Source organism: Platichthys flesus, chromosome 12 (assembly GCF_949316205.1).
Source record: "Platichthys flesus chromosome 12, fPlaFle2.1, whole genome shotgun sequence".
In the NCBI taxonomy this organism is placed as follows: domain Eukaryota; kingdom Metazoa; phylum Chordata; class Actinopteri; order Pleuronectiformes; family Pleuronectidae; genus Platichthys; species Platichthys flesus.
Window position 1 is genome coordinate 17,529,565 of NC_084956.1, and position 27,311 is coordinate 17,556,875.

The window sequence follows — 27,311 nt, forward strand, 5'->3', positions numbered from 1 at the left end:
ACCTGCTTCATTATAACTGGGGTGATCATTTATGTGAGACTTTTAGTTTAAAATAATCACGAGTTTACATTCAGTAGCAGTAAGTAGCACCAGGGGTTTTAATGTATTTATTATGGTGAATGTCAAATATCTAAACATGACATGGGAGGATTTCAAGAAATGTACTTTCATGGGATATACCCATTGAGATGTTTCATCTCCAAAACACAGAAACAAGGGACAATAATAGGGGACAAAACAGTTACAGAACAAACAACAACACAAGAAGGACAAAGACAGACAGAACAACAGACTATAGTTATAATATTAACACTAGATACAATCAAAAGAGAGAAAGAAAAGCTCAATCAATGGATAAATAAGGAATGGAGGAAATACAAGAAATCCTGGAACAGTAAAATAAGTAATGAAAACAAATGAAAACTAATTTTTGGGGATAAGTTACATGATGACAGATATTGAAAGGTAACGTATTCCATTCCTAAGGAGCCCAAAGCCTGAACATTTTCTGTGAAACAAAGGTGACAAATAGTGATGAATTTACATTGGACATATTCAGATGTACCAGTGATTTTAATATATGTATATGGTGGAATCAGATTTCAAAACAAAGCGTTGTGTGAGGAAAGGATTTCAAAGACCCAGCAAAAAGCGAATTGAGCTTTTGTCTTCATTAATGTCCCAGCTGAACCTATAGTGCATTATATGGTTTAATCAGTACCTGCTGACCACTGTGAGACCAGCTCTGTGACTCTGTGGGACCTTTCCTCTTTCAGGTCTGACAGTGTCACCGAGGACGACGGCTGTTAAAGTGTGGGATATGTTTGTGACTCGATAGCGTGTGGAGTGATGCATTGCAGCGTCCCCGGGGCAGGACACCAGTCACTCACACAGAAATCGCTCCCCAATCAATGTCTCTGCATGGAGAACAAAAACACTGGAGAAGAGGACGACAGGGCTTCTCAGCAGGAAAGGAACATATCACCTACTCTTTTTATCATAGGACTTAAAAATCCTTAGCTTTTACATTCATGATTAACATGTAAAACTGTAATGTAAATAGATTTATCTATAACTGTGTTCAGTAAAACGCTGTATATCCATTTCAAATAAAGCCGCTGCTTAAAATCCTCCAATAAAGATCATAGTCGTTGCCTGCTTGAAGATATCAAGTTGTATTTATGTGTTATGTCAATACATTTGTAATAAATGATCTGATGAGCAGATACTGTACTCAGATGTTCACTTACTCTATAGCGGGGTAAATATAATGCTGATTGCTGTATCAGGGGAGAAAGCAGGGATCATTATGAGAATATAAGAAGGCGAGTGGTCAGCATGAGCACATTGTATCTAGGATAAAGTTTCCATATGACAGACTATAGGTATCCTGAGACATATGCTCAGTAGGAATCAATAAAGGCAAGGAAGTGTGCTATGTGGGACCACAGTGGTGTCTTATGGGCTTTTTTTCTGACAAAGCTATAGACCGACAAGACGTTCAGAGGCCGGCAGGATGACATTAGCAGAAATTCAATCTGAAACATAAGAAGAATATTCATTACCTCCAGAGTCTAGACATTCAGATTGTGACCTTTTTGATCTTTAATCGCAGCTGCTTGTGATGTTCTATGCTCACAGTGCTTTTGCAGTTACTGTACGTCACTGGGAATGAGTCAGCTAAATGCTAATATTTAGATTAAAGCTTCATCATCGCATGCAAATACACAGAAGATATCTTTAGCCAGCGGTGGTGAGTCTGTATCGATTTCATTTTAATCCCATGAAGAAGCATTAATGTGTTTCCATCGCGAGCGCAGGAGTTTAGGAGAGCAGTAATGGATTCGGAGTCGTGTTCAAGACGGAAGGAGGCACCTAGCGGCATTCCAACAACAACGTCTGCTCGTAAGACAGTTACCGAAACCACTACACCGTGTTACGCAAGGTTCTTAGAGCCTCGGAGGAGCGTAATTTGATTTAACTGTCGAAGAGACGCACAACACTGTGTCATTTAATTAAATAGATGGTCATTTCATGATGTACACACAACCTGACCTGATGTTGAGAGCACACCGATCCGATCATACACACATTCTACACACACATATATATATATATATATATATATATATATATATATATATATATATATATATATCAATAAATCAACAAGACTGTCAACCATGTGGGAATAACATAGTTTGAGTCTGAGGATTAACACGGTTTCAGTAGTTTAGTATTGAATGGGTAAAATGTCAAAAGGGCTCAGGCTCTCGGAGGGGGCTTGAGTCATTTCCCTGATTTTCTATTACAATGAGTGTGAGAGGTTTCAGTCCCATTAATGACTGTGAGTTGTGCATCTTGACCCCCATTAAAGTATTGTCACCTGGACGGCAGATGGTACATCCCCCCCGACACACTCTTACACACAAACACACATAAGAGGGAGAAGTGGCCATGGCAACAGTCTCATAATGGTCAGGCTGGTGTGTAGTGGAATCACTCGGCCTAATTTGTTAAGTACCATCTCGGTATATTAGATGTAATCAGTGTATTCAGTGGCATCATATAAAACCTCAGCTGCCCACCCTGACACTGGATCACTGGATCCTCTTCTTTAGAACAAGGGTGTTGTTTTAATGGGTTTCATGGATCAACATGTTTACGCTCTTTCCATTTTGCTACAGCCTGTGTTTGATAAATACAATATTCACCCTTTCTTTGCGGCTTATTTCATCAGCTGACTTGGACATTAGCATCAGTAGGCTTGATTTACATGTATATGTTTCACTGAAGAGGAAACGGTTAGCTGTAAAGATAACGGTGTCATTCTCTTTATATTTTCAGGAAGAAATTCTTCCTGTAGAGCAGGTAGGCAATGAGCACCCACAGCGCGGTCCCCCACAGGCTTTGGAAGAGCCACTCCCAGTGGCTCTGCTGGAAGTGCATCTCCCAGCTGAACGGGAAGTAGAAACCCAGGAGAGAGTGGCCGACGTACACAAAGATGGAGTTCATCCCTGAGGAGGGGAGGAGATGTTGTTTAACAGGACCTGCATTAAGCCTAAGAAGTCTACAATTATGTTAGTGTCACTAGACAGAAACGACCACATACTAATGACATGCTTACTGCTCTTAGATCAGTTTGTGCTCAGTAAAAGCATAAAAAGAAAACAATGTTTTTATGTACTGGTGAAACAATAAAAATGTCAGGCAGGTCAAAAGGGAGCGATGAGGTCTCAGACTCCAGAGGGTTCATTTGGATATTTTAGCCTTTTAATGGCATTGGAGACACGACCCACTGAAATGCTGGTTTACACATCCAATGGATTTACAAATAACCAAAGTTAGCTTTCATTTGTATTCAAGTTTCAATATTTGTTCCTCTGTTCCACTGAGGAGAACATTTGGAATTTAAGATGCTGAATGTTTCAATATGTTCACCACCTATCGTAACTAACTTTGACTGTGGGGTGCTACTGCTTTAGTGGAAACAGTTGGACACCTGTATATGGAAACAGCCTTGATGAGAGGTTTAAGACAAAACATTCAAGTTAAAATGCTGGATAGTGCTGCAGAGTTGGGAAATGTGATAATAATAATAATAATTATAATAATAGAAACCCTTTATCTGTATCGCACCTGTCAAAAGAGCCATTACAAGGGGCTACACAAATAAAAGCAATAAAAGGCAAAATAATACTATAATACAATAGCATTTCAAATCACAAATTAAAAAAGAATCAACAAACAATGATACAAAATAAAAATCAAGAAAAACAAATAAAAAGTATAGATTATAGCTACTTTAAGAAGTGAGATGCACTTTGTTGATTTGAGCTTAAGGTGTGTGATCGTGTGCCCATCATGAATTATTGACCAGGACGAGACTTTGAGCTCTGTGATTTGTGAACAACTGTTACCTGGGTATATGAACGGCTGTCCGCCCCACCAGCCCTTGATGTCACTGACAAAGTACATGGCCGCCAGCAGCAGGAAGGAGAAACAGCCCATGCATGTCACATAGGACAACGACCTGGAGAAACAGACCATCGGAGATACTTTAGAGCAACATCCAGTATTTTACATTTGGGGCGTATCTAAAATGTTTGTAGGACGATGTGAACAAGCGTGTTAAGACACTGAGTCTATCAATCCTGTGCTGCAGATAAATAACACCCGGGGCTCTCCAGCCAAACCAGCATACTGCAGGACAGTTTCTTGGATTGGTCCAAAGCATCAGCAGTGGATCCTTGGCACGTGCCCCGTGGAGCCGTGCCAGCCAGCCATGTCCCTGTCTGTTCTTAAGTGGAAGAATGTTTGATGTAATATCATCTAATGTAAAATGGCGGCCTCCCACAGCCTCCTTTCACTGGACTTTTTTTTTAAATCTCAGCTGAAGTGGGGCCAAAAAGGACTCTTGCCTTCGAGTTAATTACTTCTAGACATCCAGGCAGGGACTCATACTCAAGAGCTCAATAACCTGTGCATGATGAACTGCCTATAAAAGCCAGTCAGGTAATGGCGGGGGATGAGCGCAGTGTTAGCAGCGGCCCCTGTGGAAAATCACCAAGAATTTGCTTACACATCACAGATGAAGTGGTGTTCTTCCTGCTCAAACATGAACATGATTCACATCATATTAAGGGGGAGGGGGGGAGGGGGGGTAGGTTGTGGAAGGTTGAACCACAGCAGAGGTCATAAGGTAATCTACGTCTGAGGTAGTAATTGCTCTGTGTTTCATGCCAAATCTTTACAAACATTTATCAAGATGCCGTGCCTTGTTTCTACATTTAAAAAAGGAGGAAAAAAAAGGCGAATGATGGTTTGGGAGCAGTTAGACATCTCTGTGATTATATGGAGGCTTTTCCTAGAGCCCATCAGCCGGGGATGCTGAAATGTGTAGTGAGTGCTTCTGGGGAAGAGAGGATAAAGCCTCCTTAAGCCCGCTGGCTGTAAGGAAGAGCGATCATGTCGGGAGGATGTATGATCGCCTCAACTCACGCTCCCAACAGATTATTTACAGTAGTAGCTGTTGTAAGAGGTAAGTAAACGTGTGTTTTAGCAGCCTTGATTTGTGCACTGTTGGAAGCCCATCCTTCCTTTTGTGAGGAAAAGTGGCTGGATTTAGAGGGTCAGGAAGCACTTACCAAAGGTTTTTATTGACAGGTATAAATCCTCCGTCTCGTGTGCACTTAGAAAGGATGGCAGCGGAGATTCCCTGAGGGTGGAAATGAAACAGATTTCAAATCGATGGAGGGCGATAAAGCAAGCCGTACTTGGCAGCTAAAAACACGAGGCAACAGAATCAAGCGAGTGCGGCCGATTAACCGATTATCTGAGAGTCAGGTGACCATGGCCCATCGAGATACACTCACACACAACACCGGGCTCCAAACTGTTTCATCACCTACACTGGGACATCAAGCTCCTCAGAGATTCATCAGCAAAGAATTAGACCCATTTTGGAGCCCAGTTGACCCTGGAGTCATAATAACCACAACATACATGCAAGTGATCTGATGAACTTTACATCAATAAGAGTGTTTATTTTCTCATCTATTTACCTTTACGTATGATTTAGATACTGGAAAAATGTTTGCGCTCGTGAGAGAAACCCGGGGCACTGGATCAGAAACCAACGCTCGTTAGGTGGATATCCATCATGTGTGTAGATGACAGAATCGATGGGGTGGAAATAGCCTAGCCGAGCTGGATTAAGTCTCCAGGCTATCCAGGCAGCAGGATGTGGGACGGGGCTGGTATGTGGGGCAATCGCTCAATTCCAATCTCTCACTTCTGGAGCCTGATCGTTGGACTTTAATTAACTGGGGCTGTTGTTTATTAGGGAAGAAGATGCATGGCCGCTCCCATAATATCAACTCTGTGAGCTCCGGCGTAAGACCTTCACTGTGTCGACACTTTCTGGTACTTTTTGTGCAGCCTCTCCTGTGGATAACACCAATGCTGTGGTTGGGTGCGTACAGAAAATGAGCTCCCTCCTCCTTCTCTGCCGAGGAGACCCGCTAATGTCAAGAGCACATGTCTGAAACAAGGGAAGGTTCGGCTCTGCTTCCTGCCTCCCCTCAGAGCCCAGATCGAATTTAGAGGAGTCAATATCAGGAACAGGCCAATCACGAAAACTAATTTTGCTTTCTGTTTTGGTGAAAACACTTTGTAGGACTAAGAATAGATTCAGCCACTGAGATTAGGGAGGAAGCGAAAACGAGCAGAACACATGGGACGATTATATGCTGTGTTTACGTTTTACGCAGGTCTGGATCTGCTCCCTGAATCAATACAAACAGGCTGCTCTCTCTGTCAACCATTTCTTTTTTCTATTTTCTTTATTTCAGTCAACCAGGATTTCAAGTCCCTGTATCGATCCGTTACTAAACACAGCATGATCCTGGATATATATCGTCTCCAACACCATCATCTCGAGTACAGCATCTGAATCCTCTCTGTAGCCCTGACTGGTGAACCATGACATATTGTGGAAAAAAACATTAAAGCCTAATGTTTATTTATTCAGTCGTGTGTTACTTTATCACTCGTTGCCTCTGGGAGAGGCCAAATGGATCTAATTTATTTCACCTCCCTCCAGCCTCTCGCTCCACCATAATAGTCAGCAAGATTCAACACCAGGAGAAATAATGGAGGAGATTTGTCATTTAAGAGCGGAGGTTAATGATATTAAACTCAACAATAGAATTTCAATTGATTTTTATGAAAAGAGCAGGATTTATCCTGATTCAAAAACACCATAGAAGCGTTTTTGTGCATTTGCTCTGTTTTCTACTCTCCGGAGTCTTTCAGCCATCTTTCTGTTTAGATCTCCCTTTGATCTACTCTGCTAAGTATTCTTCTCTTTTTAGTTGCATTTGAATTTTGGGATGACAATGTCATAATTAAATTAAATTAATAAAACTAAATTAAACTAAACCACCAGTATATTAGCACTAGAGAATGCTGACCTTAATGTTTTGCTCAACATGGCTGCAGACTGTTCACTTGTATCCTCCATATTAAAAATACTGAGACCCATTGTTATTGTGAGCCTGTAAATCTCATTCCCATGGTGAAAGTGGGTTAAACAAATAAAACTTGACATGACCTGACAAACTCGACCCTTTGATGATGTAATGATGAGACAACATTTATAAAAAACTTTATTGGTTCCTTCAGCATGTTTCAAACACTAATATACTGATTGTAAGTGCTTATAGTCCAATAAATAAATAAATCCATTTTAGTTGAGGTACACATACCAGACTGAAGAAATCTGAAATCTGAATCCAAAAATGTAATCTTACAGAAAAGGCAAAGTTGTATACATCAACCAGAACTTAAAACTAATGAGATATATCCGTTTCTGCATGTTTTCCTCTGGCTGCGACCACTGGCCTCTTCTTTTCATCCTGCACCGGTTTGATTTCCAAGGCCGTGTGATGCAGCCAGCTCCTTCAGCTCCATCATCGCTCCAGGTCACAGGGCTGCCAGCTCAGGATGTCTGCCTCCACAGCACGGAGGCTCCTACTAACCCCGTTTTGCAAACAAGCTGCGTCTCTGCAGCGTGTCACTGTGTGCGTGTGTGTGTCTGTCTAAAAGCAGTGGCCAGGCACAGTTCGGCAAAGTCTGGCTTTTCCTCATGGACGACTGTCAGTCTCGTTAGTGCGAACAGCCTCCTGGCGCAGGTTTAGAAATGCAAAACGGGCCATCTCGTCTAACACTCTGCTGCTCCCTGTGGGACACGATGCCCCTCTATACAAATAAAGGAGCCAGCTTGCTTCTCTTTGTGTTTTTTAGACCACCCAGAATGAGCACCAATCCAAAACAAATATGACTTGAAATGCTATCCAAGCTGATTTTTTAATAAATCTATCCTTTCATTTTAGTTTTGAAGAACTTTAACTTGTTTCTGATACACTGCATTAACAAAACAGTCATGGATAAGAACAGTAAATGTTTGAGCGCAGGAACAGTATTATAAATGATCACGCTATTTATCAGTTAGCTGTACTGACTGCTGAGGTCTGTAAGTAATATGCAGAACTCCTCGGACCTAAAACCACATGTGAGGTACAGACAACAACGAGAGACAGTGCGTATCCCCCCGAGGCGCTGGATACCCTTGTCTGCCCGGAAACACAGCCACACATGGATGTTGTTTAATTGTACGGAGATCACACACATGTCCTCTCCCTAGTCCTGCTAATGAATGGCTTTGGCGGCTATGACTAATACCAGAGTGGCTGGAAAACACATTGGCGAGTTTACCTGCGAGGCGAAGTCTAACAGCAAGCCCCATGTAAGTGCTCAGCTGTGTGTGTGTGTGTGAGTCATAGAGGCAGGATGGCGTTTTAAGAGATTTGTTGTCTTGGTGGCAAATTATCAAATGACTTTTACACTCATTTACTGTGTTTAAAACCTCTGTTTGCTGTTACATACCAGGACGACGGCCCACACGAGAAATCGACAGACGATCTGGATGTTTCTCCCCTTGTAGAAAATGATGATGTTCCCAGCCTGTGGAAAAGGAAGCGGAGATAAACAGATATAACTCAGTCAATCATACAGTTAACAAGGAATACCATGTAAACACTATCAGCACGGTGCGTCTGTGTATTTGGCTTTCGGTAACCAAATAGGCCTGGGATGTAGGTGTCAATATTGTGTCCCTGGCCCAGCGGTCATATTTCTCCCATCCAGCCGAGCCAGATGTTTGGTCTGAGTCATCCACGCCCTCTGATTAATTTGGTGATGATAAATACGTTTCAGCCGAGGACATTAGCACGAGCGAACACAGAGGAGGGCGGCGGACACCTGGCGTGTCGTCTAAGACCCGCTGACTGAAGGGCTCAGAGCTAACCGCCCACGGGGAATTGAACTATGTGGCTGCTCTTGCTTGGCAACTTCCCACAACACAAATGGTTATAAGTGACAGTGTCACCATCGCAGACTCGGGTCTTAAGACCAAAAGCTCTCTCCTCGCTTCCTGACATCATTTTGTCAATAAAGGACGGCAGCTGTGCACTTATAATTAGGCGGCAAAGAGTCTTTCACGTAACCTTCATTTAAGTGGAGAGAAATTTACGACAAGTGGGGGGGGGGGGTTATTAACCTACTTACACAAGGTTATCAGTAAAGAACATCACTAATTCTCTTGGTAAATAAGTTATTTTAGAAATGCATCCTTTTAATTTACAGATATGTATTAAATGGTCATTAAAAGACATTAAGTTTAACATCACAGCTGAACATGCTGCTGGAGTGTTATCACCTAAACAGCTGAATGAATCATGGTGAAAACCTTCACTGTGCAAGTGTGGTTACATTTGAATAAAGGGTGCTCTCAGCCAATCAGTTGGCAGCATTCTAAAGGGGCAGTTCACCAAAATCATTTCCCAGAAACCATATTACTTCCTGGCAGCACTTGTTATTGGAATTTATTTTGTTTTAACACTTAGTTCCTGTAAAGACGTCTGTGGTTTATCGGGTTTGTGCATCACAATGTCGTCACAGATTTATATTGAGGTAGTGCCAGAGGTTTCAGAGACATGTATCACAAAATGTCATCAAAACTATCTGCAAGCCAATTGGAAAGAATGGAAAGATGTTGTATTTTGTGGTTTGGTAGAATTGACATCGTGGTCAGTCTTCACATTTAAAGAGTAAGCTCAACTTTATATTTGCATAACAACGTGTGAGGAAAAGCATGTCTTCTATTCTGAGCAAACGGAAATTTGGAACTAATCCATGACAACAGAATAATATGTATAAAACCGACAGGATGCAGGAATCAACACTATTTCACTCGTAGAAGAGAAATACACGATCGGCCCAATACCTGCATCCCCAGGAATCCCATGACGATGGAGTTGATTGTACCCAGGACCCCCTCTGGGTCAAAGGGCTGTGTGGTCTGATACAATTCCTGGAAGAAGAAAAGTAAAAAAAAGAAGAAGCAAAGATTGATTTGATGGTTTCACTTCCACCTGCAAAGTTTACTGATGGATGGATAAGGTTACGAATGATGTGTGGTAAAGATCTTACTTTGCACGTGGGGTATCTGTACATGTTATCACCAAACATCAGCCTATCAATGTGTCCTGCAGCGCCGCCAGTGCAGTTTGGGTAAAGACCATTATCACCGATTCCACCAGCTCCCAAATAGCCTCTGATAAGAAACAGGAGTGTGATCATGACTAGTTTAGAAAAAGATATTGCATTTTTCTCATACAGTCTTTAAATAAACAACAAAGGAGGGACATATTAAAAAAAAGAGCCTACACTGAATTATAGGATCAAATAAATGCAGGTAGGAAGGTCCTGAGGCAATTTTTAATTCTAATTCTGGGAATTATCACCTCTTGTTTTTAATATTTGTATGAGGTTTGTGTTCTCCATGAAACTCTCACGTGCCACCATAACAATAACAAAAACATTCAGATGTGAAAAAGCTGTGGGGAAAGTGTCACTATTTATAGGATGCCATGCTAGGTCACAGAAATGGGGGGAATAAAAAACCAAAAAGCTGCACTGAGCAGAAGACACAGAGCGAGGAAGATGGATCCTCTGCCTCCACTCCTCTTATTGCACATGACAGACTGAGATTGCCTAATTATGCCCTCTGAAGCATCCACCACGGGCCCATAAATCACGGCAGCAACACAAGGTGTGCACACAAACACCTCTGCTGCAGCCCCAACTGTAGATAGGCACGAACAGGTGGAGGAAATTCACACATTTAGCATTAGCGCATTAATGGGCAGACTGGACTTCTTGGACCTACGTGGGGCAGTGGGGCACAGGCATGAGGAAGGTGATGCACAGCCACATAGTCTCCAGCAGGATGATTATCAGCCACTGGGGCCAATACAAGACCACATCCTGGATGGGGTTCCACCAGTGATGCTGTCACACACAAATCTTGTTAAGATACAATGTAAAAAAAAAGTTATTTCACATAAATCTACTGCATTGTTTTACTGTTTGTTTTAATAAAAAGTTAGATTAAATTTCATTACAAAACAGTAAATGGGGTTAGGAATCCTTTACCAATGTCAATGTTAAAGTTGTTATTTGTTAATTGCTGTAATGGGAAATCGTTGTATAGAATTTATTCAATTGTTTATTAATTTGATTAAATAACATTGAATTCTATGTAACAATACAACAAAATACAAATCCTATTCACCCATTGCTGAATGTTTGTATTTGTATTTCTATCTGTATTTTTTACAGACTATATGTCAACATATAAAACAACACTGCAAATTTGCTTTTTAAAGGCATGCTAGCAGCAAGGCTTTATACTGTCAGTCTTTCTGCAAGTCATTCATTACCTCCACCGAGTAGGTTATGTTTTGTCTGACTCTAAGCAGGATTACATAAAAACCACATACAGATTTCCATACAACTTGTTGGAAGGACTGGACGTGGGCCATTAAAGAACCCATTCAATATTGGCGCTGATCGGACGAAGGGGAGGATCCAGGAATTTTTTTTGTCTCTTTCTCTGACATTGTGAGATTTTTTTTTTACATTTTCTCAGATTTCTCAGGGAATAATTCATGGATATTGATGAAATTCAGATGACACATATCTATCCAAGGAATTTGATGCCACTTGATTTAATTCAAGGAGACTGTTGGGCCTCTGCTGAGAGGAGATGAATTGGTTAAACCCTGACTGTTCATCTAATGAAACCATCAGGTCATAATCTTCACTTATCCTGTGAAATATCTCAACATGCAGATGTATCCCACTGACCATGGAGCTTTTAAAAAGCAGTGTTGTCAAATGAATGCTTCCTTTGGTCCAATATTGTGGTTAATGACCAAACCAATAATGGCTGAACCAATAATGTAATACCAGCAACTCGTCAACATGTTAACCTGCTAGTTTATTGATGTGTGTTTGTGTGCTCATGTTAGAATCTACACTAGTCAGAGAGCCACAGTTCATCGTTGTTTCAAAGTTAGTTTTCCTCTGTGTCTTTTTCCGTTTGTGTCTAATAGAGAAATTGAACTTGACAGAGCTGCTCACCGATGTCAGCGGGATTTCTCTCTGTCTCCAGAAAGTCTGCAGCAGAGACAGAACAAAGTAGGTGAAGCCCAGACGCTGCAGCACTCCAGGGACCCGCAGCCACGACCAGGACACTAGAGCACAGCCAACAACACACAGCAAGAACACTCACAACTGTGCAGCATACCAGCGAAACAATGCACAAATGTGTCACACAAGGCTTCAATACAACTCACAGTGTGTGGAGTTATTACTGCTGATTTAATCAAATCGTAAATCAGGAATTTTAATGATGTTGAACACGAGAACATCCTCTCAATCATCCTACTATCACTGCTTCCTGAGCGAGGATGATGGACAGCAGGACACGTGTGTAAATGGTGTCAGGCTTCAGGATGTGAACATGTCAAGAAGGTGGGAGGCTGGTCAAAGATTCCCACTTATCTCTCAGTCTCGACGAATTAGGTCTGATTGGCTCGGCTACTGGTCCCGAGATTGATGGTTATCTACACATTAGTTAATTGAAAACCTCTTTGCCACGCAACGTGCCGTAATAACAATGCAGTCCCAATCATTGATCGGCTCAGATCAAATCAAATAAAAGGCGGAAATCTCTATTTTCACAGGAAAAGCGGAAGCTCTCACGGACGCCACGTTTGTTAAATATGCAGGACACGACCCCCTCCAAGATAATTCACTCTGTCCGACACTCCAATAAAAATCACAGGGAAAGGTGCAGTATCAAAGTGAACTGCAGGAAGCTGTCACACCTTTTTAACACTATCTCTGATCAATGCCATTGTGTGTGTGTGTGTGTGTGTGTGTGTGTGTGTGTGTGTGTGTGTGTGTGTGTGTGTGTCTGTGTGTTTGTGTGTGTGTATGAAATTAAAACCTTTTTTGACGTTCAATATCTTGTAAGAAGTGAAAGCTCGGCTGTTTATTTCCCATCTCTGAGCACTTATAGTGATTGAATAAAATAATGATTCTTTTGGAAGTGAGATGAACTGAGTAAAGCCATCTGACAGCAGTACAAACAACAACAGGCCAAAACTATTTGAAAAGGGTTTTTTCCTTTTAAGATCCAACGTCCTCAAGGTACTTAACAGTCTGGGTTTGAATTTGACTATTGGAAATCATTTTCATCTTTTCTCTTCTCTAACTTTTCCCTGTCAGACAAGGAATAAGCAAAGTCAGATGCTTTGAGATACAAGCTTGAAAACACACTTTGACCCTAAAAAATAGGGTTAGTAAATACTTCTATTGAGTCTTATCTAGCCTTACCACAATATGTTTTTATGGTTTTTAATGGAATCGGAATAAATTAACCAAACCTTACTTTATAATTTCCTGAACTCCACAAACAAGTGCACAAGTCGTACTAAAACTGAGTTTGAACGTCTTTCATGCTGCTTTTATGATGAGCTGGACATATAACCAGTGTGATTTATTAGAAATGACTCATGCCTAATGTTAGAGGTCAACACTGAAATGGTTTAACATTGAGCTGATATGTCTCCATTCTCTTATTAGATCAAACCCTGCAACTGAACTGCCAAGGACGTCCTTGGAGACGGAGGGCAAAGCTGCAGTTTGTGGTAAAAGTCACCGGTGCTGTTGTGAGCAGCTCCAGCAGCAGCAGCAGCAGCAGCAACAGCTTCCACAGCAGCTGCATGGGGCTGAAGGGGTGTAACACTATCTGTTTATAATTGTCCATTACCACAGCGGTTGTTTTTGCTCAATCTGCCTCTGTTAAATGTTCCCTGGTGCTGGATTTTGAGACTGCACACACACAATAACAATATTTTTGTTAACCCGGGTACGCAGACGTCCACCCATGAAGTTCCATTAGCACTGGTGGGGGGGCTAATGTGTGAGGGGCGCCCTGTGCATCCCCAGGTGAATGATGATACAGGGGTTTTCTGGCTGCTTCCCTGATTTTAAGCCCAACACACCCCTGCAGCTGTGGCTCTTAACACAAATCTGGGGTTGAAACACAATATCTTTAAATCAAGGCTCTTAGTGTTCTTCATAGTATGAACAAAGCCAATATAGGATCTGTTATACTGCAAATAAATATTATTTTCAATTATTTTCTGCAGCTGCATCATCACTGGTGAAGAAATAGATATTAGAAACAGCCACGATGATGTAGTGGACTGTTGCATTAGGGAAATGGCCACAAGGGCTGAGTACTTTTACTTTTTGAGTATACTTAAAAGCAACTACTTGCTTACTTTTACATGACTACATTTCTGTCTATCTATTTACCTAAGAACATTTTTTGAAACTTCCTCCACCACTGATTACAGATTGCTGAAGGAAATGTTGTCTTAGAGAAGTTTTCATTATGTTATACAATATCACAGCTAATGCAGTTGGCTTAACCATTCAGATGGATTCAAGTGCTTAAACAGTAGAGTAAAGTCTCTGCTCTCTGCTGGTGATTATGGTGGAAAGTACTGTCCATGTAATACGTGGGTCTATTATTAGACATGCCGATTGGTTTTGATAATTTCCCCAGTACAGAACAAACTCATACACATATAACGTTTTTGTTCCATTACCAACTACAGGATGTGCTGCATGGTGTGTACCTACGTGGTCCGTCTCTTGGTGAGTAATTGAGGAAGCAGAAGCCGAGCAGCAGGAGGACCGCGGTTCTCCAGGTGCTTTTGCGCAGCAGCTGGAGGCGGCTCACCCCTCTCCTCTGCATGGATCTGAAAGCCAAGACCACTGAGGTGCCAATGATGAACACAAACCTGCAAGAAACATAGGAACGATGGGGAAAAAAAAAAAACAGGTTTGTGGATAAAATTATGCATATTTGTGTATATTGAAATAGGACTGAAAATGTCTGACAGTCCATCTTTACAACCTACCACGGCATGACAAGGTCCGCCACAGTTAAACCTGCAACGAATCCAGAGACAAATGACTATCAATAGGCTCACAGATACTTGAGGTGCATGCCACTAAACAGAGTTCAAAGTTCTCTAATCCAGACAATCCAAAAGGACGAGAAGATGAATTAAGAACAAAGCTTTGTCCTTAAAGTGCTGCTCCTGATATTAACTTTCCATTTTGAAGAGGTGTGATGAATAAATATCTTCCCTCTTGTGACAGGAGCGGCCCTGCAGCGAAGAGAATTCATCAGTCAAACCACCCATGAAATCAATACACCCTTGTAGATGTGGTGAGGAGGCCATTATAAAATCTAAATTGGGAACACCCCTAAATGATGACATACATTTCATAAAAGTTACAGAGACATTTAGGTTTGTTTTTTATTCACCTTTATTCACCCAGAGAAACCAAAGACCCAGCAACTGTCTCCCTCGAAAGCAGGTGCCTTGCCCGATGGCACATAAAGACTGGTAAATGCGACAGAGGAGTGTCACTCTGTCACAGCACCCTGCCCTATTCTCCCAGCTGTCAGTTAAACACTCATCCCTCCTCCTCCCCCTCTCTCCACCCTGGTTGTTCAAAACAATAAACGTCTATGGATCGCAGCTTTGATTTGGCTCGAAAGAGGAATGGCGTCCTGTGTGTTTGATTTGAGACGATATTTATCATAATTAGTGACAACGGGTCAGAAAATGCAGCAGACATGATGAGGAGAGAGACGCCATGGAGCATTCATCTCATATCAGGCTTTGTGTGAAGAAGGCATAGGCCAATGTCAGCTAGGGTTGACTGTGCTCTGCTATGTTCTCATTACTTCCGCCTAAGATGTTTTTTCTCTGCATTTGTTTGTGTGTTAGTTAGCAGGACTACACAAAAATCACTTTCTTTAACAACAGGGCATTATGCCACATTTTTTGTGAATTTTCCAAGATATAACAGTCTTTAAAAAAAATTATATTTGTAGAGTTCTAATATCCATAATCAGCTCAAATTTTGTGCAGATGATCCAGATTTTCTGAGTATTTTAATGGGTGATCTTAAGTCTGTCTAGGGTTGGGCAAACTTTTTGACTCGCGGGCCACAATGGGTTCTAAACTTTGACAGAGGGGCCGGGCCAGGAGTGTTTTTGTGAATTAATGACATGGAAAAATCATTACATGAAAGAATTTGGCCTTTAACAAGTAGCAAAGCATTTATTTACTAGGCAATTTAACAAAAACTCGCCTTCGGAGAAAGGCTTGCTAGCCTTTGCTATTTAGTATGCCACCAAAAAACCTGCCTTGGTAGTTGACTCTTGAATTGTAGTTTGTCTGTGAAAGAAATGTTGCTGAGTCTGTAAATTAGCCGCCAACCTCTGAGCCGGAGCCGCCCGTTCTTGCGTTGACTGCTTGCTAGCGTAGTTAGCATGCTTCATAGCAAAGTGACGGCTGATGTTGAACTCCTTGAAAACTGCGAAAGTTTCTCTGCATATCAGGCATACAGCCTTCGATTGGACTTCGGTGAAGAAGTATTTTGTTGTCCACTCTGTGTTAAACACTCGGCACTCATTGTCCACTTTTCGTCTCTTTGATCCGCTCATTTTTACGGAAGGGCTCTCAGGGCAAAGCTAAAAAGTGAAGGGAGATCATGTGCCCTTTCGAGCCCTATACACCACACTCCCGGTTAAATTAAATTTAGATGACGCTTTTATCCAAAGTGACTTACAATAAGTTCATTCAACCCTCAGGGTACAAACCCAGAACAACAAGAAGCAAGAAAGTACAATTTCTTCAAAAATAAGGCAAAACTACAAAGTGCTATAAGTAAGTGCCACTCAATTTTCGGCGGGCCTGATTAAAAAGACCGTGTCTGGTCTAGAGCCACTGTTTGGTACCAAATATTCCTTTCAACTATATCAGAGAATTTATATTTTGTCCGTGTTTAATGTGTAAGATTTCTGTGTAAATGGTAGATGTATGGGGCAGTGTGGCCTAGGGGGTAGAGTGGGCGTTCTCCAACATGAAGATTGCCGGTTCAATCCCCACTCTTCCTCTGTCCTTGGCAAGATACTGAACCCCTAAATGGCCCCTCATAAATGTTGAGTGTACTAAAAATGTAAGTCGCTTTGGACAAAAGCGTCAGCAAAAATGACACGTAATAATGTAAAGTAATGTAGTATCTCATACAATATATACATGCAACATGGTGATGAAGAGGCCAATCAGCATTGGTGGAGGTGTGTGCTCCCCGTGTGCCCTTCTAGTTTTGGTTTTATTTTCTAAGTTTGTTTTTGTCTTAAGTGTATGACTTTACTCAACCATTCCATGGAGCATGTTGAAAGAACCAGTAGCCTCCTCCACCGTAGTTCACAAACACCATCACTGTCAGGGCAAATCTACAAAGACGGTACAATTAGTAAGCCACATTTAGTAAATCAGTAATAATGGGATTAACCTTCATGCACCATCAAGGAGTAAATGAAGGACAGGGTAGTCAAAAATATATTTAAAAAATGACAAATGCATAACAGTTTTCTAATATTTTCAAATCATCTTCTAAAAATCCAACAATACTTTAATTCTGATTAAAAATTTAACTTCTGAGTTACAGGTAAAGAGGCACACTCCAAATGCAAGCTAATGCAATCTAAGCATTATGAATCACTCAGGAAATGAACACTTGTCCTCTGGATCTCCTCAAGCAGAAGTGCTGACTAAGCCTTTGCAGCTAATATATGATACACTTTATACTTTAGCACTGGCCACGGTTGCTGAAACACTGCACACGTGATGGAGTGCTCCACTGAATCAGACGCTGGAGGAAAAATAAGGTGTTTGTGTTGCATGTAAGGAAAACGACCGGGTGCCATTACACAACACAAACTTGCAGGGGAATGTAAATGGAAGCATGGTGGATGCAGCTGGTTGCTCCGAGGCAGATTTCATCCTTTCATCATCCTAAATACTTCAGGATATGTGTCTGATTCATGTGTTGTTAAAGAAAAAAAAATCATAAGAGGGTCTTTAAGAGGCAAAACAAGATTAGTAAAACCTCTAGGAACGAGACCGCCTGATAAGGAGCACTGTATCTGCCTCTGCCGCCTCTTGTTTTTCTGCCTAGATTGAATTAAGAGGTGCACCAAAGCCATTACTGCTCTTTTAGCCCCAACCTGCTGATACAAGATTTTAATCGGCCACTATCATCTCAAAAGGGGCTCTTTAGGTAGACTGAAGCGTAGTGCATGTGTCCATGTGCTCTTTTTTCTCTCTCTGCCTCCCTCACACACACACACACACACACACACACGGACGCAGGCTATCGTTAAAATTTTGACGAACATATCCATTAGTTGCCATAGTGACAAAGACAAAGGTTAAATAACTAGCCAGATGAGACCTGGTGAAAATCACTGCTGTGTTGTGGCGTATTGGTCATCTTTTTGATTAAAACACTCTGGGTGTCTCATTTGGAATAAGAGCTGCATTATAAGCAGATCACATTAGGAATGCCACACATGTAAGCACACGTTTTACCTGCTAATTATGATAAAGGGGAGCTAAAAAGACTTAATTATTATTATGTGTACTGAGATCAATTTGTTTCATTTTGCGGCAAAGTTAATACACAAACAGATAATGTCCAGGCTGAAGCACCACAGGCGTGTTTTCTTGGCTCCTAATCAGGTTTAAGTGCTAAATATCCCTATAAAGCTCTCCATTGAACATTTGTCACTTCGGTAATAGACCTAATTCATGCCTGCATGATTTATAGTTAACAGATTACAGACAGACGTGTCTGTAATGCAGTGACAACTGGTTATGACTGACTGATCTGAATCCCTGCAGATGTATTACCAATTATAATATTAGCTGGGAACATTTCTGTTGCAAAATATCTGCAGAGTATTGAGTTACTTACAGTGAAGGAGATATCAAGTACATGGACACCCAAACTAGTCAAAATAAATTACTACTAGAGTGGAAATACCAGGGTTCCTTTTTGAGGCCAAACATCAGAGCATATTTGAAACCGAATCGGAAGGAAAAACTTGGAGCTTAGTAAAAATAAGGCGCAGAATGAATCAGCCACCTGGTGTTAAATGCAATCCATTGTTTTGATGTAATAGTTGTTTATTCTGTCGCATGGCACCACTAACTACTGACGGTGCGATTTTCGATAGTGAAGGGACCAGCAACAGGCTTTTAGCAAGGTGGCACAAGATTAAAATCCAGATCCTTTTAGAAAAATTAACGCGCAACTACAACCCCACAGTTCTCTGTATATCATGTCAGCGGAGGCTGAGCAATGATCAGAAAAAAAAACGACCAGCTCACAAGAAAAGCCTTTTGCCTTCAGAAATGTCTCAGTATTTATGGCAGATGACTGATGCGTCTGCTTTCTGTAGAAAGTTGTTACTTATCAGGGGTATGGATCATAAGTCACAAAGCTGAGGAGGCACACACAGCGTTAACCCTGAGTGCTGAGTCACAGTGTGATTAAGTGCGTTGTCAGGAATGAGAATTTCCAATATTCCCAATCAGGATATCAATATGCGACAAGTATTTGTAACCCTGGAGTGACATTTTGGCAAACAGGATTGAACAGTGCTGCGGTAGCAAGTGCAAATAAAAGGAAGGGAAGTTGAAATGCATCATTTCATGGAAACCCTGTTATGGATGTTTCCAACCAATTCAGTGCAAGGTAAATAAACTAAGTGGTATTTTGAATTAATCACATATGCACGGTGGTTTCAGGCGACGCTTCGTCCAAGGGAAAGCCACGGATTGAGAAGACGCCAGTCGTCCCCTGGATCCTGCCTCTGTGCCGCTGGATTTCCTCTCGCTCTCCATTTTGGCAGGAGATCTATGACCCTGTGGATGTGTGCTGATATGTTGACGGTAATATTACATCAATTACTTGGCGAGGGGGAGGTCAAAGCCACACCAGCATCCTGTTTCCAGAGAGGCGTGCTTTGTGTCTACCCCCAGGCCACAATTAAGGCGAGCAGGGAGCCCAGATTCAATCACATGCATCACTCCTGTCCAACAGAAACACACTGTTCCAAACCCGAGACGCACTGATATCACAAATCATGCCCAAAGCTATACTGCCTGATAACAAAAGCTTGGGGGAGCATGTGGCCAGACTGTGACCCCTGTAATTGTTCGTTATGCCGGGCCTGTAGATGTTCATCATGCCTCAGACCGCCCCAGAAAGAATTAGCATGTGAGCGAGCAGCATGTGGTGATGGACTGATAAACAGGTTGGTTGTTGATGGAGCACATACCCTCGGAAAGTGTCCAGTGAGCGTAGACGAGTTGGTTTGGCTTCGGCGGGCTTGTGCTCAGCTTCAGAAGAATCTGCTCCGTCCTGTAGAGACAAACAGCGAAGAAATAATGTCATGACCTGATGATTTACCTACCATACACTGAGTGGCTACTGTTTGATCCCTTATGTTAAACCTTTGTTGTTTCATCTTTCCTTTGTGTTCGCAGCTTATCTCTGTGAGCAGTTGTTAACATTTTCAGAAATGTGTTAAAGCATTGATAGATATCAGAGCAGCTAGTTGAGTAAATGTATTAAAAAGAAAACTGGAAACATTTCCCTTTACTTCAGCCTGTACCTAGATCTTGCACTTACTTTTTATCACTGTCTTTTCTGTTTTTAAGCATTTTTCTTTATTTAATTGTATTTATTTGTATTTCCTTTTATTTAAAATGTCATTTTAACATGTTCTTATATTACTTAAAATCTGTTCTTTTATATGAATTACATTTTAACAGCTTTTTATTTGTACTAACAGGTTTTTATTTGTATCTATGTTGTATATAAAGCACTGAGAGCTGCACTTATTGTATGAGAGAGGCTCTACAAATTAAGTTTATTAGAATCATTAATATCAGTATTATACGATTATATGGTCTGTCAAAATACCATTGTACATGTACCATATACTCTCACAACCATGGTATCTATAACTGAGCCCTTTCTAAATATATGTAGAATTCTAATGAAACATTAATACATATCTATTAATTAGTGCAGCTTTAAACACTTCAGTACTTTTTTTCTCAGCAGCTCCCTTACTTTGCCTCATGCTGCTTTGAAAACGTACACATCAAAAGATCTCTTTTAATAGCTGTTAATTAGCTAGTTCTGCTGATCTTCATTCAATTTTAATTACCCTCTTTTATACCACTGATTGATTATGATTAGATTATATTTAAAGGATATTTGTTGCAGCTACAATAGCTACCAATATGTCCCATACAAAAATCAATTTATAGATTTTATGTTACAGTGATTGTTCTGAGATGTAAAAATATTGACAAGAACAAAAGTCCAGATTGCCAAATTGCTCATAACCCTTGAAAATCCGGTTGAGCCTCTCTATGTTCAGGGTCATTCTGTGTGCAGGGTGCTGCTGCCTCATTTCCCCCCCATCGCTGTGAAGGCAGCATTGAGATGCTCTGGCCTGTTGCCCTCTCAGTTGGATTAGCCTGACTCACTGGCCCCTATGCAGCAGTTTAAAGAGCCAGAGCAGGAAGACACCCGCACTAATATGTTTTGATGGATCTGCTTGCCATTAAGACGCCATATGGGAGACCGAGGCCTCTTGCTCGGAAGAATGAGAGGAGCCATTCATGCTCACCAAAAAACACACAGCAGCTCTTGCCATCGAGCAAGCTGATTGGATGGACACGACGCTCTGCTCTATCGCTTGAATGTTAGTCTGCAGTACAACTGGCTCCGCTAACATTTGTATCAATCATTCCATTAGTGTCTCCCAAACGGCTGGAGTCTCTGAGCAATTTTGGTATGCATCTCAGGCTGCGGAGATGGCCAACGAAAATAATTCTATTGGATCAAGGCAATGTTAATGTTAGATTGCAAAAAAGCTTAAAGCCAGTCATTTTTCTGCAGAGGAAAACGAGAGATGGGCTAGTTATTTTGCATTGTGTTACTCTGAATGCTTTAAATTACGTAAAACAAACAGGAATTTAAGGAATAATGAGATTGAACGAAAATTAAATAATCATATTGTGGGTTTAATCCTGCATCTTGAACAAATTTGCACGGCGGAGAAGAGACTACCACCTTAGGACTCGTTTAATGAGAATCCTTTGATTGGTTTATGATTGATCTACATGTAATCAATCAAATCATGCATCTGTGTCATCTCACTGTGTGTATGAAGATATAAATCATCAGCGGCAGCGCTTTATACTTACATTATCCACCGAGTACTGAGTGCATTGGCAGCAAATGGTCTTAAAAAATGTTGATGTACGACACCTCCTGTAAAAAGGACAAGTCTGGGGTGTCTGGTTCTGATGGGAGAGTAATGAGAGCTGAATCATTGTGGATGAGGTGAAAAGCACATGGGTACCTGTAGATGTAAGGTGCAGCGACGACCAAGAGGGCGATTATGGCCAGTGAGAGAGCTGAAACCACAAGAGCTGAGGGAACAGAAGAGAAAAAGCTCATGTTTACAAATGGAAGTTGTGTAATCAAACAGCTCGTCATGGCCTCTGTGTCTGGACGTCCATGTCTAGGGGCTTTACGTGTCTATCAGAATAGAATCAGACTGGGGATAAAAGGCCTGATAAAACCAGTCCGTACTGCCTGCTGTACCAGCCTCCTGACGCCCCTGTGGGAATCAAACAGTGTCAAAGGGGATCCCTCAAGTGACAAAGAAGAGCCTAATGGAAACTCCTGGTCGATCCATCATCGGGCAATCACTGCGGGTAATCTAAGACTACGATCATTTGAAATGGAAAATGTAAGACTACACTGGGGTCCGGATGAGGAACTGTATGAGGGGCCACAAAAACAATGAATAGTATTATTATTTCCAAAAAATATTGAAATTTTCCTTGATGATTGAAAAACCCAAAACACATGTTCCTGAATCTGTATCACTACAGACAGAAATATGAATAAAGAATAATTAAGAAAGTTGCACACTTACCTCTCAACCATTGTCCCAACAGCATTGGAATAAAAATGAGACATTGGACAGCTGTGGTAATGATTATAAAACTATGACACATAGGCTCAGGTCTCAGGAGATATCAATATGCTCTTCTTGCGTCAAAGCACAGAGGAAACACAGGAGCGGCGGGGTGCCGTGTTTGTCCTCAGTGGAAAAACAAACATAAAGAGATACCAGTTGAACCTGAGCTGAATCCACACTACGACATCCACTCGGAACAAAGAGTGATCTTTCCTGGCATCTCTGGTGTCTGCTCGTAAAAACACCATAAAGCTCTCGGCATCCCTGCAACAGCCATGCTCCCTCCATGAGTCAGAATGAATAAAAGCAAATTAATGGACGTATTTGAAACAACCACATCAAGGTCAGTTCGTCAATACATTTGCTCAAGTCAAACACTTAATATGAGTCAATATCTTGGATTTTCTTAGAAATAATTAAGGCCCCGGGCAGGTGACTGTGGTTTGTGGTACAATGCAGAATACAGTACTAATGTGATTAAAGGCTGGATCTGATAGCGGCCGCACAGAAATACATCCGTGAAGAACACTGCGCCCAGAAAAAATGACCTCACGAAGGCCAGTGGCCAATCAATGAGAGACACTGAAGTAAACTTTGAAATTCCCCAGCAGGGCAACTCTAACCGGTCTGGAGCTGCTGACCAGACCATTACTTAAGCTGAGCAAGTCCTACAGGGAGTTTGTATAATCACCGGTCTGTGGAGCTAATGGAAGCTCATCATACTGTGAGGGGTGCAGTCACACTGACCATATATCTGCTGGGATAATGGCTACTTGGCCTTAAAAGTCTGATCTACAACATAATCTGCAATATTGTTAAGTAGAGTGTACATTATGGAGAGAGACGCTTTCAAAATCCCATTACGCCCTAATCCTTCCACACTCCCTAATGTATTACCCAGAATCCCCCACTCGCGGAGCCAGGCCTTCAAAACAAACAAGAGAAGCTTCTCTTTTTATCCCTTTTCAAGAAACCTTGTCTTATTTGATCAATACACATCATGTCCCCAGAGATGGATGAGAGGTCCTGCTCTGTGGACGAGGCCGAGCCGAGGGATTCGGCCCTTTGCTGACTCAATTAAGCAGAGAGCGGATCAAAAGGCTCGACCTGAGCACGGACACATGTTCTCTTACTGTCAGTGTGTCTCAACAAGGCAATCCCATTCACTCTCTACGTCATATTCTCCATCAGTGTTGTGCACTTACGCAGGTACGCGTTGTTTGGTCTTTTGGCCACAGTGTGAGCACAGCTTGGATCACCGGTGGCTTCTGACATCTGGATCCAAACAGTGTAATGACCACCTTCTCCATACTCCTGACTCCACCTGCAACCAAATACAAGTGAAAACCATATATCACTGCTGGCTGCTTTTATTTGATCCGTTATCTGATTGTGTTTGCTCACATGAATACATGTAATTATTGTTCTTCCTATCTTTTGCCACACAGCTCGGCAGCACCACCTAGTGCCTCTGGAACTAAAGTGCTTCCCCATAGGTCCTCCCACCATCTCCAGTTTCAGGCCCCCAAAACATGCATTACATGCTCATATTGATCCACTGTTCAGATGACACACTAGCTATCACTTGGAGTGTTATTTCAAAGGCAGAAGGGAATCAATAGCAGCACAGTCTGGTTAGAGACCTCAGCATTGATCGGAGAGGCCCCGGAGCAGGCTTCAGAGAGCGCCAGAAAAAAGCACCATGGAGGAGCCTGTCATGTTGCAACTGAATCCCTGGCCCCATGTTTACGGGTGACCCCCAAATGGAAAGCTCTGCCCGGGTATCCCGTCAGCCCTGATTGTTTATAAATCTGGCGACTGTCTCCTCCAGTTAACGTCCCCGCTGAGGTTTCAACAGCACGTGTGGCTTTAAAGCTTTAAAGAGCCCTTTTCATCAATACTGGAATGTCTAGTCTTATTAACCCCAAAAAGGCTCCTGATCGATTAGTGGAGAGGTGGTTTAAGGGAGGGCATCACTCAGGTCCAGAAAGCAGGTCAGGGTGACTCCCACAGCCCTGTAAATAATCACACAGACTGCTGATGCCACCACACTAGATTACGTCTGCAGACAAGAGCGATACACTCCCACAGGCAGGGTCTTTATGGGGAAACAGGGAGCAAATCAGCAGTTTTACCTATGTGTGCTTTAAATTGACAACTGGTTTCATCCCATTGATGCTTCTCAAGAATATTAAACTGGTGGTCACCTGCACAGAGTTGAGTTCCTGGTCTGCAGTTCTACACTCAGAGTGAATTTAGTGCTGATCACCACAGATGCATTGTTGTTGTTGGGTTTCACACTGGCCAGATGCTGGTACACACACTGAGGAGGAAAAACTGACTTGAGACCAGCTGAAAAACTGAAATAACTGTGGTCTTCATGGGGTCACAAGAAAAATGTAAATAGGTCATAATGAGTCTAGAGTGAAAAATAAATTTGTAGAAAATATAAAAGATATATCTAACTTGTATACGTATGACAGGTACAAAAAGACAATATGCAGAGCAGTATAACAAATTTGTAGAGTATATTGAGCTAGCAAAGTCATCATTTGAAAAATTGAAAATCTGATGCCATAAAGCTAATTTTTTAACTGGATGTAGCTGTTCCGATATTTTGCTATAAACAAAAATCAAGAAAAGTCAAGAAAATAAATCATAATGCAAATTTCCTTAGTACTGGGTTTCCCCTCCTCATGTCTGTAAAATCTCTCAATCTCCAACAGCATTAATGAAAGAAACTTGTGATAATGGCTGGCTTTAAATGATCACAAGCCAAAAACGCTTTGGAATGACTGATGTAGTTGATGTTAGAAAAGCTGGGAACTTATAAAGTTACTTACAAAAATGCAGAGAGATGGTAGATTAGATCATCCTTAAAACTACGACTCTCACATCTTACAAATCCATGTTAGCGGCTCTCTTATGATTTTCTACATGAAAGTCTGTTTACTTGTTACAGAGCATATCTTTGTATAATTTATTTTGTGCGTCTGAAGGGAACTTTATCAAATCTGAGACATAAAACCAAATGGATTATCCCGACTTCTGACACAAATAAAACCTGCATTAAAAACTTGACACGCAAGGTTTTAAACTGCATCTAATGAAAGTGCTGCTGCATTATGGGAAATGTAGCAGTGTTTTATAAGCTCAACTTATGTCTGGATATCGCATATTAACCATTCATGTTTTCTTTTTGGTTTTAACTTTGTCTTGTGTGTGTCTCCGGAGATCTGTGGCCACTGGAGAGATTTGAGTAAGGAACATTTCAAATCAAACTTGACAGAAATCACACTGTTGATTTCTTCAGTATGTGAGGGGTTCTTTGGGCATCATAGAATATTGACTTATTCATGTGTTAGTAATCGGAGGAATCTGCGGAAAGACAGACAGAGAGAAAGACGAGAAGGGAAGAGACAGTATAACACCTTTACCTCGTAGCAGTAATCAGACGTGTAGAAAACCTGCACCTCTTCTTTCAGCTGGTTATGAAAAGTTAACAGAGCCTGGTCCATTCTCAGACTGGGCCCTGTAATGGTTTGATGATTTACAGCTGGCACACAAAGCTTTTTGAACATCATAAACATGAGATAGCAGCAGCATGTCTCCACCATCATGATCACAACCCTGACTCTCTGAGTGAGATCAAACATCTGAAATGTCTGGTTTGTCCAGATTAGATTTGAACTTTGATGACGCGAACCAAGCACTGATATGAGATGCTCAAAATAACACAGATACTTTTTGGTTTGAAAAAGAGCCTTCACCTGTTAGAATCAAACGTAAGCAACCACATTATTAACAACCACAGATGAATCACACGAGACTCACCTGAACTGACGTATTGTCCAGAGCTGCTGCCTGCAAGTATTGATAAAGTTAAGCTTGTTTGTAGCAGTATCCTGAGCTTCTTCATGGTGCTGCCTGAAAACATGACAAGTCACTGCTCATCTTTATAACTCTTACACCACTATAACAAGCGGTCAAAGGGCAAAACCTAGAGGGCATGGTTCCTATTAACCAGGGCTGGCCGACGGGGGCCAGAAATTATGTCAAGGTCAAAACGTTTGTAGATATAGATAATTATCAGGTTAAATGTCACATTGTTATTGTTTCTTTTAAGTTTAAAGAGCTAAAACATTTGAGAAATCAGAGGTAGATCAATGATGTGTTGTCCCTCCTCACATGGTTTATACAATGCATAAGCACTGTATAAAACAAGAATGATTGATAGCTTGTCCTAATTTTTTTGTGCAAATGTATGTGTGTGTGTGTGTTTGTGTGTGTGTTAGTGTAGAGGTCCGACATAGTTTCCCCAGGAGGAAGAGCGGGCCATCCACTAGTGACTAGAGAATCGGTAGTTTGATCCCAGTCACCCCCA

At 41.5% G+C, this 27,311-nt stretch overlaps 1 protein-coding gene across 1 annotated transcript; it reads right to left on the reverse strand.

Annotated features, from left to right (window-relative positions):
• Positions 1 to 93: 93 nt before the first annotated feature.
• On the reverse strand, positions 94 to 27,059 carry si:dkey-192p21.6 (uncharacterized protein LOC565246 homolog). Its single transcript, XM_062401300.1, has 18 exons — positions 26,762 to 27,059; positions 26,365 to 26,459; positions 25,135 to 25,250; positions 24,133 to 24,251; positions 22,301 to 22,370; positions 22,143 to 22,209; positions 20,198 to 20,280; positions 17,229 to 17,305; positions 14,907 to 14,937; positions 14,626 to 14,786; positions 12,049 to 12,161; positions 10,793 to 10,914; positions 10,054 to 10,177; positions 9,848 to 9,934; positions 8,449 to 8,526; positions 5,148 to 5,218; positions 3,921 to 4,033; positions 94 to 3,017 (listed from the first exon to the last, which is right to left on the reverse strand). Exons 1-18 carry the CDS (start codon positions 26,862 to 26,864, stop codon positions 2,836 to 2,838), a joined length of 1,812 nt encoding a protein of 603 aa, XP_062257284.1. The 5' UTR covers positions 26,865 to 27,059; the 3' UTR covers positions 94 to 2,835.
• Between the last annotated feature and the right edge of the window lie 252 nt (positions 27,060 to 27,311).

Coding starts and splice junctions, on each gene's coding strand:
- si:dkey-192p21.6 (XM_062401300.1), bottom strand. CDS start 26,864: ATGTTTTCAGGCAGCACCATGAAGAAGCTCAGGATACTGCTACAAACA. Junction 24,252..25,134: donor AGGAACTCAACTCTGTGCAG/GTGACCACCAGT, acceptor ATTTGGTTGCAG/GTGGAGTCAGGAGTATGGAG. Junction 22,210..22,300: donor GCTGCACCTTACATCTACAG/GTACCCATGTGC, acceptor TCCTTTTTACAG/GAGGTGTCGTACATCAACAT.